Genomic DNA, 18,533 nt, shown 5'->3' on the forward strand with positions numbered 1-18,533 from the left:
CTCACCTCAGCAATTTGAATGTTATACTGCTCAATGCCAGCTCCATTGTTGATTGGCTCCTCCCAGATCAAATGCACTGAGTGTGGACTTCGACATGCCAGGTGGGGTGGGTGGGGAGTGTCTGGTGGACCTGCTCCACTCACCACTTCCAGGGGCTCAGACCAAGGCCCTTGCCCAATGCGGTTAACACTCCTCACAAGGAAGATGTAGGGTCGCCCTGGGAGGAGGCTGAGGTGGGGAACAGAATGAAGTTAATGGTGGATGATTGGTAAGGGTATCTGATGGAACTTGGTAAATATCAAACAGTACCTTAATGCCCTATCAAAATCATGCCAGACCTTCAATTGAATGTACAATAAAAAGACACAAATCATACTCTACACCAAGTGAACACATTATTCACTATACAACATGATTATCCATAAATCTGGTACAAATTAATCACTGAAAATATCACAAACATTTTTCTACCATTCCTATGCAGAGGACTTTTGGTGACATCCCTCCCTGCTTCTCACCTGGCAACAGTGCACTCGTGGTCCCGACCTCGGTATACCTGGCGCCGATCATTATCAGGGGCAGTCATGTCTATGTGGAATTCCAGTATAGGAGCACCTCCGTCATGGTCTGGGTCACCTGCAACACAACAAAACAAAAGTGCTCATTAATTTCATGATCCTCTGGGTAGCTCCTAAAATAAAACTTAGCTTGACATCATTGAAATTTTCTACACATATTGGAATCAGAAACATCCTGACATGCTATTCATTAATAATAATAAAAAAAAAAAAAAAAAAAAAAAAAAAGGCAGGAAAGCTGTTCAACCTAAATTGATTAGAAACTGGGAAAATATGAGGTTATGTCAGTAGTAGGGTATGAAGTGACATTAAATCTAATGAAAAGTGTAAAAAAAAAAAAAAAAAAAAAAAAAAAATATATATATATATATATATATATATATATATATATATATATATATACATATAAATCTTATTTCATATCTGATACTCTTATTATTTATCATATGCACAAGCTTAATTTCAGATAGCTAATAAAGAATGAATAAGTAGGATATACGAAGAATGTGTAATCGGACATACTTGCACAATAACACTCTTGCCAAATACTGGGAGATACTTACCCCACTTTAGCTGTAGCTGGGAGGCCTTGGGTTTGCCTAAGAGGCGCGGAGATGGACACACTCCAGGACACACCGCCTCCGTAGTCACTGTGGATACTTCACTCCAGTCACTCTTTCCTCCAGAACTTTTGCATTGCACTCGCACACGATAGCTCTTCCCCGGGACAAGGTCAGTGCATTCTGCTTCCAACTTTTCCCCAGAGTATACACACTCAAACCCTGTCAAGCCAAAGTAAAACATCAGTCAGATATATCAAATAAATCTGTATACATTCTTTTTTTTTTGGTTAGATATCATATGAAAAGAAGGGAGTGCAAACTGAAATGTCTTTATGTTAAATGAGTAGAACCAGTCTGTGTAAATATTGAAAGAACCATATGGAAGTATGAAGGAGTACAAGGGTAAAGACTAAAGGGAAAATTTATACTTTACAGCAATATGACCAAATTTTGACTTTTATGTTTCAAATTCAATCAACCTGAAGAACACATTGTAGGATTTCATGTAAACAACTTCGCATGCAATCCTTCATATCTCCTTAGAGAACAATTACTAGAACAACTCCTCACCTGAACCACGGTCCAATTCTAGCCTATAGGAGGTGACAGGAGCACCTCCATTGTCAATGGGGCAACCCCACATAACTACCAGCCTTGATGACTTTGGTCGGCCCTTGACAGTTGGGGGAGATGGAGGCTTGGGTCGGTCAGGCAGTGTTGGGTACGTAGCAACCTCAGAAAATGGTGATGATCCCTCATCATTATGAGCACACAACTGTGAGGAAAGGAATTTGTTGATTTACAACTAAGATCAGTACTAGCTGAAATGAAAGTTGAAGCTGGAACTGAAATAATGTCATTCTTCCAGTGACATTATTGTACTCATCTAATGAAAGCAGATACAGATTTGGGTAATCCTTGCAGTATTCTAAGCTGTACAATAAGTTATATTCTTATTCAGATACAATCATATGACAACACATTACAGCACTTACCCTGAATCTATAGTATGTATTTTTCCTCAGATCCTGGCAAACAAATCTGGTCTCTTTGCCATTGTGGACAGGTCGGAAACCATATCCATTAAGGGAATCCTCCATATGCAAGGTGTAGGTGTCATCTGTGGGCCTCTTAGGCCAACCAAGACTAAGGGTAGTGACAGAGGCATGTTCCAGAGTTGGTGGAGGTGGCTGGCTAGGAACCACTCCACTTGTATAAGCAAGTGTCTCTGGACTGTAATCACTGCAAAAGGACAAAAGATCATGTTAACATTAAAAGTAAATAGAAAAATGGATAACCTAGACTTTAAAAAACTAGTTAGTAATCACTAAACTTTGAGCACGTATTACAGAGAAGTCACATAGAGCCAACAACTCCATTGCACAAGTATAATAAGGAAATCACAAAGAAAATTAAAATCTCAAGAATGTCCATTTGCATGGAGTCATCGTCAACATTTACCTCTTGCCCAAGTCATTAACAGCTGCCAGGCGTACACGGTAGCGAGTGTTAGGTTGAAGTTTGGATACGGTGTGTTGCTTATTCTTGCCACGGTACACCTCGGTCCACTCCCCATTACTGCCAAAAATCTCAAGGATGAACGCCGTCACTCGGGAACCGTTGTCCTTCATGTTGTTTGTGGTCCACCTGATAGTGGTTATACAACATCATTGTCCTCAGTCCCTCATTCAGTAAGTGGCAAAAATAAGGGCTTATAATCATTTAAATTACATTCAGTACTCAAAAGAAACAAGAAAAGAGAACTAGCAATAGGACCTTTCATTATCAAAAGCCTCACCTGAACTGAAGAGAAGTTTTTGTCTTATTCACCATCTTGGGGAGCTGTGGAGCATCTGGAACTGTGGCTTCAGTGTGGAAGGAGGTCACTCCACTAGTGTCCCCCCGCACATTCCCACAAAGGCAGTGGAAACTGTGGAAGACAGTAAAAACTTAGGAAAAGAATGCAATAACTCTTGATACAAATATTAAAAACATCATCTATTAAAAATTGTTATTTATCATTTAATTTTACTGCTTTATCTAATTAGATACAGATCTAATCTTTCTAGCCGGTCTTAAGCATACTTAACACGAGAAACCACAAAACACATCTATCATGATGAAATATCTATGCATTCATTGTCAGTCTTAGTTCATCATGGAAATACATTACTTTTTAGTTGGGTGGATCATATTCATAAATAACAAACTGCAAATCAAGTGACAAATTCAACACAAATAACAATAATCAGTTAGTTAAAGATCTGCACTCACAAGACCCTGTAGTCAGTGGCTGGCTTGAGGTCAGTGATGCTGAGCTGGGTAGTGTGGATGGTGGTGTAAGGGCTGTCATTCAGGAAGACCTCATAGCGGAGCTCTGTCACTGCGAGCTCCTCTTGATGCCCACCCAGGTCTGGAGCCACCCACTGCAGGACGGCCGTGTAGGGTGTCACCTCCACCACCTGCAAGTTCAATACAAGCTAAACTAACACATCATATTTTTGGCTAATTGATAAAATTCCATATATGAAGCAATCCTCTATTTTGAATTCAATCTACCTACATTATCAATTGTAATTATAAAGTAAACAAGGAGCTCATTAATAATATAAATGCAACCAAAAACTTATAATGGTTGATAAAACTGAACTCTTGTCTATTTGGGAACTCATTTGGCAAGTATTTTTTTACATCTTTGCCTTAACAGCACATCATTTACAATCTATTCTTTTAACTGAAATGGCAGTGGTGACATTTTTTGCAATTCTTATGGGAAGAATGTGTTAGTTACTAGTGTTGGGTTACCAATGCCAGTGACCAACAACAGCAAAGATATGATGGGCTGGCAGTGCTCACCTTAGGGGGCTTGACCTGAGAAAGTAGATGTTGTAATGTATTTTGAGGGTCCTCTCCATCTTCCCCTTGCACCTCCTCCTCTCCACCATTCTTCTTAGGCAGCGGTTCTGTGGGATAGGTACATTTTCCTTAGATTCTCATTAAAACAATCTGATAACATATAATTCTATATTACTTATTTCCTTTCTTTGATGATTAATGAAAATAATTTAAGAAGTACTACTTAAGATCAAAGTTAACTTTCCAATGGTGAACTTATTTTTTTCAATATAAGTAAAGAATAACAATATAAGTTCATTTCCTTTGAAGTAGTTGTGAAAACAACCAACAGAACTTAGATGCTATAGAGTAAACAATCACAATGACACATTAAGGATCTTTTTCTCAATCAGGGGACATAATCACAAAACAACACATGCACTAACGACACAAAGAGCTAGCAATGAAAATTTGACCCTCGCTCCATGATTAATAGCAACACAAGGTGAAGTGGTTCTGAGAGGCACTTGTGTGTATTAAAGAGGATGGGGAAGAGGAAGTAAGGGTCTGTACCTTTCTTAGGGGAGAGTGGAGGAGTGCTCTGAAGACTGCTGCTGCCGGACTTGGTGTTCTGGTGTGGCTGTCGTGGGTAGTACTTGGAGGTGCGGGGCTTGTCACATTGACGCAGGTGCCTCTCAGATTTTTGGGTGAATGGTGGAGGTGGAGATGCTGGCAAGAGAGAAGAATTAATGAAGGAGACAAAAAAACAAAGAAACTAAGAAAACAATATTATATACTAATGAAGTCTTTGAATAATGAAAAATTATAAAAGGTCCTTTTACTGTGTACAAAAACTAGCCATGTTCATAGAATGAAGTAGTACTTCTGAAACCAGTAACTTAAAGTTAACATTTGTTTTTGATAGTTAATGTGTTTATTTATAAAGTGTGGCACCATGATAGACCCTCAGATCACACTGAATGATAAGCAGTATATAATTGATTACTACATATTACATATCTTGCATATACTGTATTTGAATCAGACTTGCTTTCCTAACATCAAAAAAAGTTACATGATGTGGAATCATATCACAACAAACTGATGAATGTCCTTGATTTTCACATTTACTGATATCAAGATAAACTGATAAACCACAGCAAGCACATTCAGTAACTGTGAAGTCCTTTACAACAGCCAAACACCTAGTTATAAACATGAACTTTCCTGAACAATATTTTGAAAAATCTACATCTTTCCAATAATCCATAAAATTTTCACTCTTAAAAGATTGAGTACATGAATTTGCAGCTAATTACATTGCCCATTCCTTCCTTACAAACTTAAAAGCTAATAGGTCAAAGCCTTTCATCTCCTACATCTTGCCAGTAATTAGAAGAAGAAGAAGAAGAAGAAGAAGAAGAAGAGGAGGAGGAGGAGAGGAGGAGGAGGAGGAGGAGGAGGAGGAGGAAATGAGAAATTGGAATCTGGGCACTGTGAACTAAATACGTACAAGACACCAAGAAATGAAAAATTATAACAACTCACTTTGTGTCAAGGGTGGTGACATGATGGGGGCATACTGTGGCGGGGGCTGGAAGGGTGCGTAGCTCTGAGGAGGAGGGCCAGGCGGAGGTGGGGGATAGAACGGAGGAGGCCCTTGCCCCGTGTTTGGACCCTGTGGAGATAGACAAACCCTGTGTTAATTCAAGGACACGGGGGAAAAGTTTGTACATACCATGGGTGTTAGAGAATAATACGAGGCTGGTGGTGTTTTGATAGATATAGACTATTAGTTATATACTTCAGTAGCAAGTTTCTCCATAAACAAACATTTTATTATGATGATGGTCATAATTAGAGTATTAAAAATGATGAAAAGAAAAGAACTACAGTAATTAGTAATAACAATAATAATATAACAAAACTATTTAACACATTTTTACATTTCTATTATCATGTAATATTAAAATTCATGAGATCAAATTCCTGTCTTGTCTGGAATGTAAAATTTTCTTTTATGCAATACACAACACAATGCACATCACTCTAACTTGTCTCAATGTGTCTGAATTTTATTGTATCATTTACTATATTGTTCTGTGGGTGGATACTGCTGACACACACACACACACACACACACACACACACACACACACAAAGCAAAACCCTGTCCTTGACAAGGAATGCCACTTACGACCATAAACCGTGATCAACAAACAAGGTAAGAACTGCTGGGCTGCCCTAACACGGGTGACACGGCCCAGCCAACACCAGAAGGCAGCACACCATGATACAAGGCAACACAGCTCAATGGAGTCATAGGCGTCAACACCAACACCACCAACACAAGGTAGTAAGAATGACATCACCGCTAGCACCGCCACCACTACTACGAACAGTCCCTCCACGCCACACAGCTCTAAGCGAATTTATGACGAGCTTAACTTACTATGACACCCTAACCCAACCCGCCGCTTCCATCACCACCACTAACTCTACTACTACTTACTGCAACTACTACTACTACTACTACTACTACTTACTGCAACTACTACTATTACGACTACATGTAATACTAACCAACATTCTGTAGGTTACGATCTGTCCATCACTTTGCTTGACCCTAATTAAGAAGGGCATGCCAACTCTACTCCTCCCTCCTCCTGCTGCTGCTCCTGCTCCTACTCCTACTCCTACATCAGGCGCCTGGGGTTCTTGATTCCTTGCTTCCTGCCCCTCCCTGACCACTAAGAACTCAGTGGTGACCTTGCGTGGCACGGCGGAGGGTTGGCTTTCACTTTTTTCCATGCCGGGAGATGATGTCACTGGGAAACTTGAACTGCTTCTTTCCTTTCTTGGTGGTGATGATGTTGATGTTGCTGATGGTAATGGTGATGATGCTTTCCCTTTTTCCTTACGGGGTGAGGATAATGTTTTACTTTTTCCTTTGCTTGATACGGTTTCTCTGTTTGCTTCTTTACTTGTTGAGGATGCAGCAAGGCGGGAATTCCCATTTTTTTCCTCGCGTTGGGACAGTACTGTCTTTTGTTCCTTGTTTTGCGGCGATGTGCCTTGACTCGATTCCTTGCTGGGCTGCAGTGGTGTTGCAACTAACGAAAGAGAACTTTCCTCTTCTCCTGATATTTCTACGGGACTTCCACTTGCTTCATGGCAGTGCAGTGGCGGTGGTGGTGATGGCTGAGGCACGCGGCTGTCATTCTCATCGGTCTTATTAGATGTCACGGAGGGTCTGAGCGGTGACGTCACTGTTGGGGCCTCCTTTTCCACAGGAGGTTGGGTGGCGGTGGTGGTGAGGGTGGAGGCGGAGGGGGACGGAGTAGTGATGGTGATCAAGCCTTCTTGACTTAAGCCTGTGGGATGGTGATGAGGAGGAGGAGGAGAAGGAGAGAGAAGGATGGGAGCAACAGAGGAAAGAGTGGGATGGAGAGGAGATACGGATGATGATGAGAAGGATGTGGTGGGCCCAGCAACAGACTCCTCCACCCTCTCCGAATTTTCTACGTGTCCAACAGCACCATCTCTGTCTTCCTCTTCTTCCCTCTCCCCTCTCTCCTTTGCATCTTCCATCAGCACCTCCTCATTACCATCATCACCATCACCACCACCATCACTCACTCCCTCAGCCATCCGTCCTTCCCTTTCACTCATCAGTCACATTAATTTTTGTTCTCTTATAGAAAAAAAGTTTCACTGATTCACCAAATCACTTACTCTTGAAATATTTCTCGTCGATTTGTTTCATGTATTTTCTTTAGTATTCCAGTTCTCACTGAATTTCTGAATAATAATAATAATAATAATAATAATAATAATAATAATAATAATAATAATAATAACAATAACAGTAACAAGAATGTTCGAAGGTTATGAAAATAAATCGAAAAATAAAACAAGAAGATAAAGAATTATTCCATTGAAGGAAAAAATGACAAAAATGTGACTCGTATTTCAACACATGTTTCTCCGTCATAATAATTCACAGTAACTAAATACATATGTGGTTGTGGTGCTCTCCAGCACAGGCATAAGGATACATGCGAGACTATACTCCACAATTAGTGGAGGAAAAATTTGGAAACAGAAGTGATATAATTAAGTCTCTTCCTGCATGTCGACAAATAAATTGCTCTCTCCCATTCTCATTCTTCTAGAAAGGGTAACTAACCACTGCGACAGTCTTCTCCTCGGCAAACCAACAATTCTAGGGAAATAAGGGAGACTACACTGCAAGTTCCTCCACTTAAAACCATTTTCAATACACAACTTGAGGAAACTGCTTCGTGTTAAAGAACACTTGAATTTTAATAATTTTCTATTTAAATATTCAACCAATTATACATACAAGTATATCAGTCCCACCAAGGTTAATACTCATGCATTTTTTCCTCTAACGCGAAACACCTGCACTGAGTCAGCACTTGTCATTATACTGGACATCAGTGTATAAATACGAAAAGGAAAAAAATATTTTCTTAACTATATTCATCTTATATAAGCATACACATATTGGTGCAGTATGTATGTATGTATATGTATATATATATATATATATATATATATATATATATATATATATATATATATATATATATATATATATATATATATATATATATATACACACACACACACACACACACACACACACACACACACACACACACACACACACACACACTTTTCACTACTTGAAACACTATTCAACCAACTCTACCAACATATCATGTTTACTAGGGAAGTAATTACATTATCATATACTGTGTTTGTTTGGTATAAACATAACTAACAATACCTCGAAATATATACCACCCGATAACATTATAGTTATGAACATGCACCACCTTTATAACATTGTCTATCCACCGTAATACTACTGCATGACATCCAAAGCAAAATTACAATGTCAAAGCTATACCAACACGCTATCATGTTACTATATGTATTCTTAGTGTGTGTGTGTGTGTGTGTGTGTGTGTGTGTGTGTGTGTGTGTGTGTGTGTGTGTGTGTGATAAAGATTCAGCAGACACCTGTTAATCTCTCTTCTCTACTGAACACCTGTCATGGCGGTCCTCCCTCTAACACCTGTATCTCCGCGCCGTCGCATGCCACGTGTCACGGACCGCCGCAGAAACAGCTGGCGGGCAGACTTCCTGTCGCCGAGGGCAGACGTCACCTGCTGCACTGTACTACCTTCACCACTAATTCCAAACCACCCAGTACCACAGCTCCTACCTCTCATCACTGCTGGATTGATACTAAACCAATAAATTTACCTAATCTAACCTGACCGAACAATCATAAGTTTATTCTAACTTCCCCGAGCACCTAGCTCCCCCCTATGCGTGAAATGTTATATCCTTGGCACCTTACGCATAACGTAATGAAACTAAGAAACTAAACCACCATTTCTACTACTAATACAAATGAAATACAACAATGTTAACTACAGTTATTAATGACCTACAGCCGCTGCTAGCATTACTACTGACACTACAGCTACCAGCACAGGCAACATAAATAATTCAGAGCCTCCACATTCCAGGGCGTGTTAAGTTTTTCTTCATACATTCGACACTAATTTCGCGAACATTTTTCTCTATTGCAGAAGTACACATTACACGGCACCGTTGTAGCCCTCATAAAATCACATAAGTAATTCAACTGTCTTCTACATGCTACATAACTCATCATTACAACCAATATCTTCTTGTTGGTAGCGATATTAATCAAATGATGCTTTATGTCACTCCCAAGTCCCAACACGCACAAACGACCACTGAGAGCATTCAGGTATCACTTGTAACTTTATCTTTGCTATCATTGCCACATAGAAGGGCCAGGAGGGAACGGGGGAGTGATAGAAGGAAGACGTGGAAGTGAGGAGGGTTGACGAAAGGGGGTCGGGGGGCGGCGGACCGAACCAAAACAGTGGGAGATGGACACGTATTACTTCGAATAACTAACATATTGGTATTCTTTTTGGCGACTTACTCACCTCTCCACCAGGCATTATATCTTCCTCGTCCCCGGGCCAATGAAGCAAGGCGTGAGTGAAGAGCAGCCACTGTTATTTGACCATTTTAACGCCGGTAAGATCAAGGGACCTCGAAATTCACGCAAAACTGTGCCGCTCTATCAACCCAAGACATGCGCGACCTCTAGTGGTTCTCTCTCTCTCTCTCTCTCTCTCTCTTAAATGCAATTTAATCCTATTTACTAGTTAGTTCGCTTTTTCAACAACATAAATTCTGCTAATGTATCAACAAGAGAGGAATGGATCCAAAGCACGATCATTTGGCTGGAGTGGGTGGATCAGTATCAAGCGCCTGGCAACGCGGCATTTACTACACGGGTCTTTGGGTGTGATGGGAGAGACAGGGAGAGGGGAGAGGCAAATGGAAGATTTTTTGATATGAAACTTTTCTAGAAGTTTTAACATAAATGGCTGACACTAAAAGAGATCCATTTGTTATGTGTAGTTCGATTTTTCACACGGATATATATGGTTAGTTTGAAATAACATGGAGAGTTCTCGAAAAAGGAGGCGGAGCGGGATGGCTAGAGCTAAGAGGGGGGGAGAGAGGGAGAGGGAGAGAGCCACGTCACCACATGCTGCCAGCGACGCCACACATTCCTCCTCTTATTACTATTATAATTTACAGCGACTAAATTGAGCCAAAGAGATAACTAGATTTACCTCATCTCAAGACTCTTCGGGTGGTCCTTGTGGATTTCCCCTCGCGTGTATTCGCAAGACGAAATAGACAATAAAAAAAAATATATAAATATATACCAAAATGTGTTAACTGCAAACGTATCACTTAGAACTGAATGACAATTTATCCACGGAATTAATGAAACGGGAAACCACCTTTGACAGCTTAATTCATCGCCTCCCATACCACAAAGCACCGCGTTTACTCATAAACTCGAGCTATCATATAACAATGAATTAAAGTAAATGATGAACGTCCGTAATAAAGTTTGTAAAGTTATTGATTAGACCGTACGATACTTTTTCCCAAGCTAGAGGGCCACACCACTCAAGCCGTGCCAGTCACCAGTGTCACGCGGGTCGCCAGGAAATGTTGAGTGCGGGAACAGCGTAACGACAGCACGTTCACACCCTGCATAAGTATGATCAGAGGTGCCTGACATGCAATATGATGGGAAGCCTTACTGAGCTTGATTTAAACATGCTCAGGATCGAAACGAAGCCCCACTGGAGTAAGATATTAGGCATTTATGTTGTTTCTATTAGCTGAACTATATAAACTTTTTTTTTTCTCTTTTGCCAAGGAACAATGACACGCTTTGCAGTACAATGGTAACAATTAAATCTGTGCCGTTAGATAACAATGATTCTGTGCATTATTACTTACTTTTATATGATTAAGATTACGAAGGTTTGACGTAATCCATTTTTTTTTATTTCTCATTTACGTAAATCTACATTTTCTTTATCTTCATCATCACCACCACATTCACTATATATGCAATGTTGTATTCTATCTTAAATTCATGCGTAAAACTAAACCTATCCCCCCCTCTCTCTCTCTCTCTCTCTCTCTCTCTCTCTCATACGAATACACATGTAAGTAATTACGAGGACCGCTACAATCACCATCATCAAGACTACAACAACAAGTACCATTATTTCCTTGATAGCACCACCCCCATTATCTCCAGCTCGCAGCACTTACAAGGAACACGAGAGGGAAATTCCGATTGCGCCTAGAGAGAGAGAGAGAGAGAGAGAGAGAGAGAGAGAGAGAGAGAGAGAGAGAGAGAGAGAGAGAGAGAGAATAAATAGTTCTACTTAATTAATTCAACGAGGGAATACAATATATGTAACCCATGTGGACATTTTATATAATTTGAACGTAGTAGTGGCAGGGGTGGTAACATCAGCTGTAGTAGTAGTAGTAGTAGTAGTAGTAGTAGTAGTAGTAGTAGCAGTAGCAACAGCAGCAAGATCAAGATAACAACATCATCAATAATAATTACAGTAATAACGAACAAATAAAAAATAAATTGAACCACCAAGTACATCAAATTTTATAACCACAAAGAAACGTTTCTCGAGCCATTAATTCCCGGTGTCTCCTCACTCGCGCCTTCTTCACCCCCTGCCCCCCATCCCCCACAATGACAACGTTTCCGGCGTCCCTTCAACAGCACAGCGTAGGAGGAACAGATTTAGCCCAACGTTGTCTGGTTTTAGCCGCGCCCCGTCCTGGCATTGTGGGAGGGTGAGAGGGAGAGGGGAGAGGGAACTAGGTTAACTAAAGGCGCACTCTACTCGCAATATTCGCAAGAGTATCCTCCCCCATCTCTCTCTCTCTCTCTCTCTCTGCCTTCGAGTTCCGCCAAGCCCATCCTCTCCCTGCCTCGCCCTGTACAGAATGCGATCGTACTGGAAAACATGAAAAAAGGAGTGGGTGGGGGATACGAGCCGGGGGAATAAAGAGACTGAATCCAAACGTAGACGTCCAACCCTTCCTCTCCTCCCCCCACACACACATACACCGCCTCGCAGCCTCTCTCTCTCTCTCTCTCTCTCTCTCTCTCTCAATGCAATTTTTACTCCTCTTTCCCAGACTCTACATATTCTCTTTCTGAGACGTGACTTTTGCACGTAGCCACACGACACGTTGCACAAGATGTTAAGTGTCAACAATAACTAAATGAAATAGGACGTGCAGTTAATTAAAAAAAAAAAAAAAAAAAAAAAAAAAAGGAAAGTCAGAACTATTACAGTTTTCATTCAAGTATTGTCATATAGTGTAATTGTTAGTGGCATTACAATCATGTCATACCATTACCAAATTTCTTTATATTTTTGTATATATCTAGTATATTCCTGACAGCAATTCTATGCCTCAAGAGTTGTGTTTAGTAATGGTCTCTCCCGTCTCCTCTCTTCGTCCCCAAGTCCGCTCCCCGCACCCTACCCCAACTCTCCCTACTCATGCCACCTGCAGCATCTTTTCCTCCTTCACTTCCTCTCCTGAAGTCAGTGTCTGGCCTCTCTTTCGCTCTCTCTCGCTCCTTCATACTATATTTAGAAAATGTCTTTGCAAAATTCACTTTTATATATTTTTTCCCTCTAGTCTGGTCCCTCCCTACTCCCGCCCGTGAGTAAACGTAACGTAACTATGGTAGCAGCAGGAGGAGCTGCACTACCAAACGTACGACTATTGAGACGAGGAAGGAAGTTAAAATTAAGATTTGAGAATGGAGTGAGAGAGGAGGCCTGAAGGAGAAACAGATTCATGGGGGGTGAGGAAAAGGAAGAAGTGAAGAGTTGGAGAGGTAGATAGATACTAGAAGCCAGGAGGAGGAGGAGAGGAGTGGGGGAGGCGTGCTGGCAAGACTATCAGCTTGAAATTCTGGTCTCCGCCGCCGCCGCCGCCGCCACCGAGCCTCGTCTGGCTGTCCCGCCGTCCACGCCCCTTCCTTCCCCTCCCTTTCGCCTTTCCCTCCCTCCGGCTCCTTCCCCTCACCTCGTCTTCGTTTCCTCTCCCTTAAACTCGCTTCTTAAGTACCTCCCAGACTACTCATTTTGTCAAATTAGCAAGGTTTATTGCCGTATTACTTCCTTTTTTGACTAATACCATATTACCGCTACTGTATCATAAGGGACACAATATAAGAATCTGCGCAAAAATATCAAATTCAGAGAGGGAAAAACAGACAAAACCGAAAGTGAAAATCAATACCACCCTTACGGTTCCCGCCTGATACACACTACATAGATATTATTGCACGAAGGCGTTCCTGGCCTCTCCCTCTGTTGTTGTCCCTTTAACGCTTTCCAGGAAAATACGAAGGAATACGGAGACTAGCACGTACTTTAAATCCATGTTTCCCTTTATCACAACGACAGCATCCAAAATAACAATAATAATAATAATAAGAAGAAGAAAGCAGGGACGTGACGGTTATCAAGAAAGGAAAATTGGCGCGTTACCTTGAAAAGCAGAACATTATTTGAAAAGCAGAACATTATGGGAAGAAGAACGGCAGGAAAAAATATCTTATACGAATGTAACATTAAAGGGGAAGGAGAGAAGGGAATGGAACATGAAGAGACTGGCGAGGGGACACGGGTCGGGTGGAGAGGGAAAGGAGGAAGGAGGCCAAGGGAAGGAAGAGCGGGAAGGAGGGGAAGGAAGGAAGGGGAGGAGGGGATGGAGAACAGGTGTGGGAAGGTGGACTCGAGTAAGAAGTGGCAGATGGGATGATATTAAAGAAGACTGAACCAGACTATAATCAGGTGTGTGTAGTGATGACGTGGTGATGGTGATAGTAGTAGTAGTAGTAGTAGTAGTAGTAGTAGTAGTAGTAGTAGTAGTATATATGGTGGCGACGGCGGCGGCACTGAGATCCCACTAGTAAACACAGTCGGTGCCAGACACGTCACGACTGGCACCTCTCTCTCTCTCTCTCTCTCTCTCTCTCTCTCTCTCTCTCTCTACGCACGCCGTTCGCCGCCGCAATTCCTCTATTGATCGAAGAAAGTCAGTCAGAGACTCCTTCTGTGAAGCGAGGAGATTCCTGAGGCTGGCGTACGGAGACTCCTGAAGGCCATTCCGCCCTTGACGTGGCTGCGACGCCTGGGGAGGAAGGCGGAGTGAAGGAGAGGAGGGAAAAGAGAAGGAGAGGGAGGAGGAGAAGGGGAAGAGGGAGGAGAGAAGCAGATGATAGAGGAAGCATTTAGGGTGTCATGCAACTGAGCCTCGCCAGCCGCCAGCCGCCAGCCGCCAGCCGCCGCCTTTTTCCCTTCCTCCCTCCATCCCTCTCTCTCCCTCCCTCACATCTCTCCGTTCCTCATCCCTCCCCGTCGTCTCCCTCTTGTTTACCTAACAAACGGTGGATGCCGCTGACTCCCCACTCCCCTTCTCCATCTCCTGCGCCTTCCTCAGCTCTCCCTCACCATACAACGAACCTCTCTCTCTCTCTCTCTCTCTGTCTGTCTGTCTTTCTCTCCTTGAAGGTGTGATGAGCAGGATCTCTCAGGCCGCACCCCCCCCAACACACACACACACACACACACACACACACACACACACACACACCTCCCCTGCCCTTGATTGCCCCGCAGGGAGGACTGCGTGCCGAGGACCCTCACCGGACACCTTCTGAGGGCCGCCAGCGCCACCTCCCGAAGCCAGGGTCAGGCACGCTGCTCCGGACGCAGGCCTTGATGTGGTTACCAGAGGTGGTTGTAAACAAACACGCCGCCATGTTGGTTTGACTGGACGGCAGTAGGCGGCAACCCTAACCTCCTCCACCTCCTTTTCCTCCTCCATTTCTCCTTCGTCCGTCTCCTCCCTCTCCCCGTCCTCCTCCACCACCTTCTCTTCCTCATACGTAACCTCCATCTGTTCTTCGTCTACCTCCACTTCCTCGTACGTAATAACACCTCTTTCCTCTTCACTTCTCTTCCTCCAAGTCTTGTTCTTTCTCCTCCAGCTTTCCTTCCCTGGACGTGAAGTCAAGCCCCTATTTCTCCTCCCTTCCCACCTAATAATGCCGTACGAAGTAATGATACAGAGCACAATGAAAGGCCAAAGAAAGTTCGATACCACGTCTGACTGGCTGGCACTCTTACGTAAGCGCAGGAGGAGGAGGAGGAGGAGGAGGAGGGGTGTTAACGGCAGGCCTCGGCAAGGGAGCGGCGGTGATTGAGATGGGGGCTCGGGGGGGCCTCAATGCCACGTACAGACGAGTAGGGTTCAATCCCTGACCCGCGCCTGGCACCAACTCATGACAGGGCGAGGCGGGCTGGCTGGCTGGCTGGCTGGCTGGCTGGCTGGCTCTCTCTCTCTCTCTTTATATGGCTGGACTTGATGTGCATAGTTTCGTTGAGAGGATAAGGGACAGACTGGCAGACGGATAGCGAGCCAGACACACACACACACACACACACACACACACACACACACACACACACACACACACACACACACACACACACACGCCTTCTTGGTGTAGCCAGCAAGTTGGAGTGTACAATAATATATACAATACTGTACGAAGTCTAGGGCTAAGAAACTCTCGCTTCCATCGCTACACACAGATGAAGTAAGTACATAAATAAAGCTGAGAAGCCCTCCTTCATGTACGATAATAGAATAAAAATAACAAATACATCCTCGACTGGTTTTATACGATATATACAACACCACCGCCTGCCTAACCCAGCCTAGATATTTATTTTCTTTGTCTCTACCGCTGTGCCTACTGTACTACTATTACATCAACAATAACAAGCCTATACTACTGCTCCTGCTGCTGCTGCTGCTGCTGGTGCTACTACTACTACTAATGCTGCTGCTATGGCCACAACTATTACATGAAGAAGAAGAAATTGGAGAAGAAATTGGAGAAGGAGAAATGAAGAAGAAGAAGAAGAAGAAGAAGAAGAAGAAATTGGAGAAGGAGAAATTGAAGAAGAAGAAGAAGAAGAAGAAGAAGAAGAAGAAGAAGAAATTGGAGGAGGAGAAGAAGAAGAAGAAGAAGAAGAAGAAGAAGAAGAAGAAGAAGAAGAAGAAGAAGAAGAAGAAGAAGAAGAAGAAGAAGAAGAAGAAGAAGAAGAAGAAGAAGAAGAAGAAGAAGAAGAAGAAGAAGAAGAAGAAGAAGAAGAAGAAGAAGAAGAAGAAGAAGAAGAAGAAGAAGAAGAAGAAGAAGAAGAAGAAGAAGAAGAAGGAGAAGAAGAAGAAGAAGAAGAAGAAGAAGAAGAAGAAGAAGAAGAAGAAGAAGAAGAAGAAGAAGAAGAAAAGACAGAAGAAGAAGATGAAGAAAGGAAAAAAATCTACTACCACCACCACCACCACCACCACCACCACCACCACCACCTAGCCACTCGTCCAGGCGTCCCAGCTGCCAACACCCCGACGACCTTTACTCTTGACGCTGCAAGTTGTCACAGCGAGCACCCAGCGAGACGATAGCGCAATATACCATACACACCAAGGTGAGATGGACAAGGAACTCACCGACTCACCCGCATGACCACCCACCCAACGCCCCCTCAAGCACCTACGCACAGACACTCGGCAATACACACCAATGATACACATGAAAAGGAGAAAAGTTTTCGCCACAAAGCCCAGTGGAAAACATCAATGGAGCTGCAAACAACCACCGCAGAGACGACCACGACCATGACGACAAAGAACATTGCACTATTATGATTCTTTTTAGCGCCTGACGTCAGGGGGACAGAATTAGAACGGTTCTATATCAAAGAGATGAAGAGGAGGAGGAGGAGGAGGAGATGGAAGAAGTGATCGATGGCTTCACTAATGAGGAGGAGGAGGAGGAGGAGGAGGAGGAGGAGGAGGAGGAGGAGGAGGAGGAGGAGGAGGAGGAGGAGGAGGAGGAGGAGGAGGAGGAGGAGGAGGAGGAGGAGGAGGAGGAGGAGGAGGCCAAGAGAGCAGTAACAGAAGAAAGTAGAGCAGCCAGAAATCACAGTGTAAACAAACAAGACTCGAAACAAAGGACAGTGAAAAGGAGACAAAACAATAACAGTACCAATAACAAACGAGTAAACAAAGAAAAAGAAGAGAGTAAACAAAAGAAACAAACAAGAATATACAGTACAAAAAGGGGATGGAAAAACATAAACACACACACACACACACACACACACACACACACACACACACACACACACACACACACACGATGTCACACTTTAAAGGAAAATATTGACCAAAAAAATGAGTGAATATAGAGAGGAAAGGGAAGAAAACAGATCACAACACACAAACGATCGATTGACTTGTTAACTATGCACATCAGTAAATATATACAACCTCCCCCGAAAAAAAAAATCAACAAAAATCAACAGTAAGGGATAATATACAACAACAACAAAAAAAGACCCACAAACACACACCAAGAAAAAAAAAAAAAAAAAAAAAAAAAAAAAGTCACGACATCCAAACTAGAAAAAAAAAAAGCAACTTAACCCCAGAAAAACCCTAGAAATATTCGATGAATCACGACCCAAAATACGAAACCGAGAGAGAGAGAGAGAGAGAGAGAGAGAGAGAGAGAGAGAGAGAGAGAGAGAGAGAGAGAGAGAGAGAGAGAGAGAGAGAGAGAAATATGAACGTCGGCAGGACTTGAAAAATCTAAACAATATAATCCAAACACAATCATCATCATCATCATCATCATTCAAGAAAACCCGAAAACACTAAACACAACCACCATCATCATCATCATCATCACCATCACCACCACCACCACCACCACCACCTTGAACCCAACAAGACCATAAGCATCGACTCAACCAACCAACGAACCAAGGAAACAATCACTCACTCACTCACAACACTCACATAGGGACAGATGGGCACGGGTACGGGCTGCGGCGAGAGGATGATGTGCCTCAGGGTGCCCGTCTCGTCCACGATCTGCTGCAGCACGTGGCCTGGAGGAACCTGAACCGGGAGAGGGATGGGCGGGGAGGAGTTGGACGACATCAGCCTCACGCTTGTCGGACCTGGAGAGAAA

General features: G+C 42.8%; 1 protein-coding gene across 3 annotated transcripts in view; it reads right to left on the reverse strand.

The window, feature by feature from the left end:
• LOC123513832 (fibronectin type-III domain-containing protein 3a-like) overlaps nt 1-18,533 on the reverse strand; it is a 91,104-nt gene that overhangs the window by 6,875 nt on the left and 65,696 nt on the right. Inside the window, exons 1-13 of one of the 3 annotated variants that reach the window (XM_045271220.1) lie at nt 9,699-9,752; nt 6,560-7,777; nt 5,525-5,654; nt 4,550-4,705; nt 3,998-4,104; nt 3,416-3,603; nt 2,940-3,071; nt 2,603-2,788; nt 2,137-2,383; nt 1,712-1,916; nt 1,142-1,360; nt 519-636; nt 6-228 (exon numbers count right to left, since the gene is read on the reverse strand). In XM_045271220.1, the coding sequence (XP_045127155.1) occupies nt 6-228; nt 519-636; nt 1,142-1,360; nt 1,712-1,916; nt 2,137-2,383; nt 2,603-2,788; nt 2,940-3,071; nt 3,416-3,603; nt 3,998-4,104; nt 4,550-4,705; nt 5,525-5,654; nt 6,560-7,648 (3,000 nt within the window). In that variant the 5' untranslated portion in view covers nt 7,649-7,777; nt 9,699-9,752. Of the gene's footprint in view, nt 1-5; nt 229-518; nt 637-1,141; nt 1,361-1,711; nt 1,917-2,136; nt 2,384-2,602; nt 2,789-2,939; nt 3,072-3,415; nt 3,604-3,997; nt 4,105-4,549; nt 4,706-5,524; nt 5,655-6,559; nt 7,778-9,698; nt 9,753-9,996; nt 10,162-18,358; nt 18,523-18,533 lie in introns of those variants that run through there. The other 2 variants (XM_045271221.1, XM_045271222.1) reach the window with 2 other exon arrangements.

Source organism: Portunus trituberculatus, chromosome 37 (assembly GCF_017591435.1).
Source record: "Portunus trituberculatus isolate SZX2019 chromosome 37, ASM1759143v1, whole genome shotgun sequence".
Taxonomy (NCBI): domain Eukaryota; kingdom Metazoa; phylum Arthropoda; class Malacostraca; order Decapoda; family Portunidae; genus Portunus; species Portunus trituberculatus.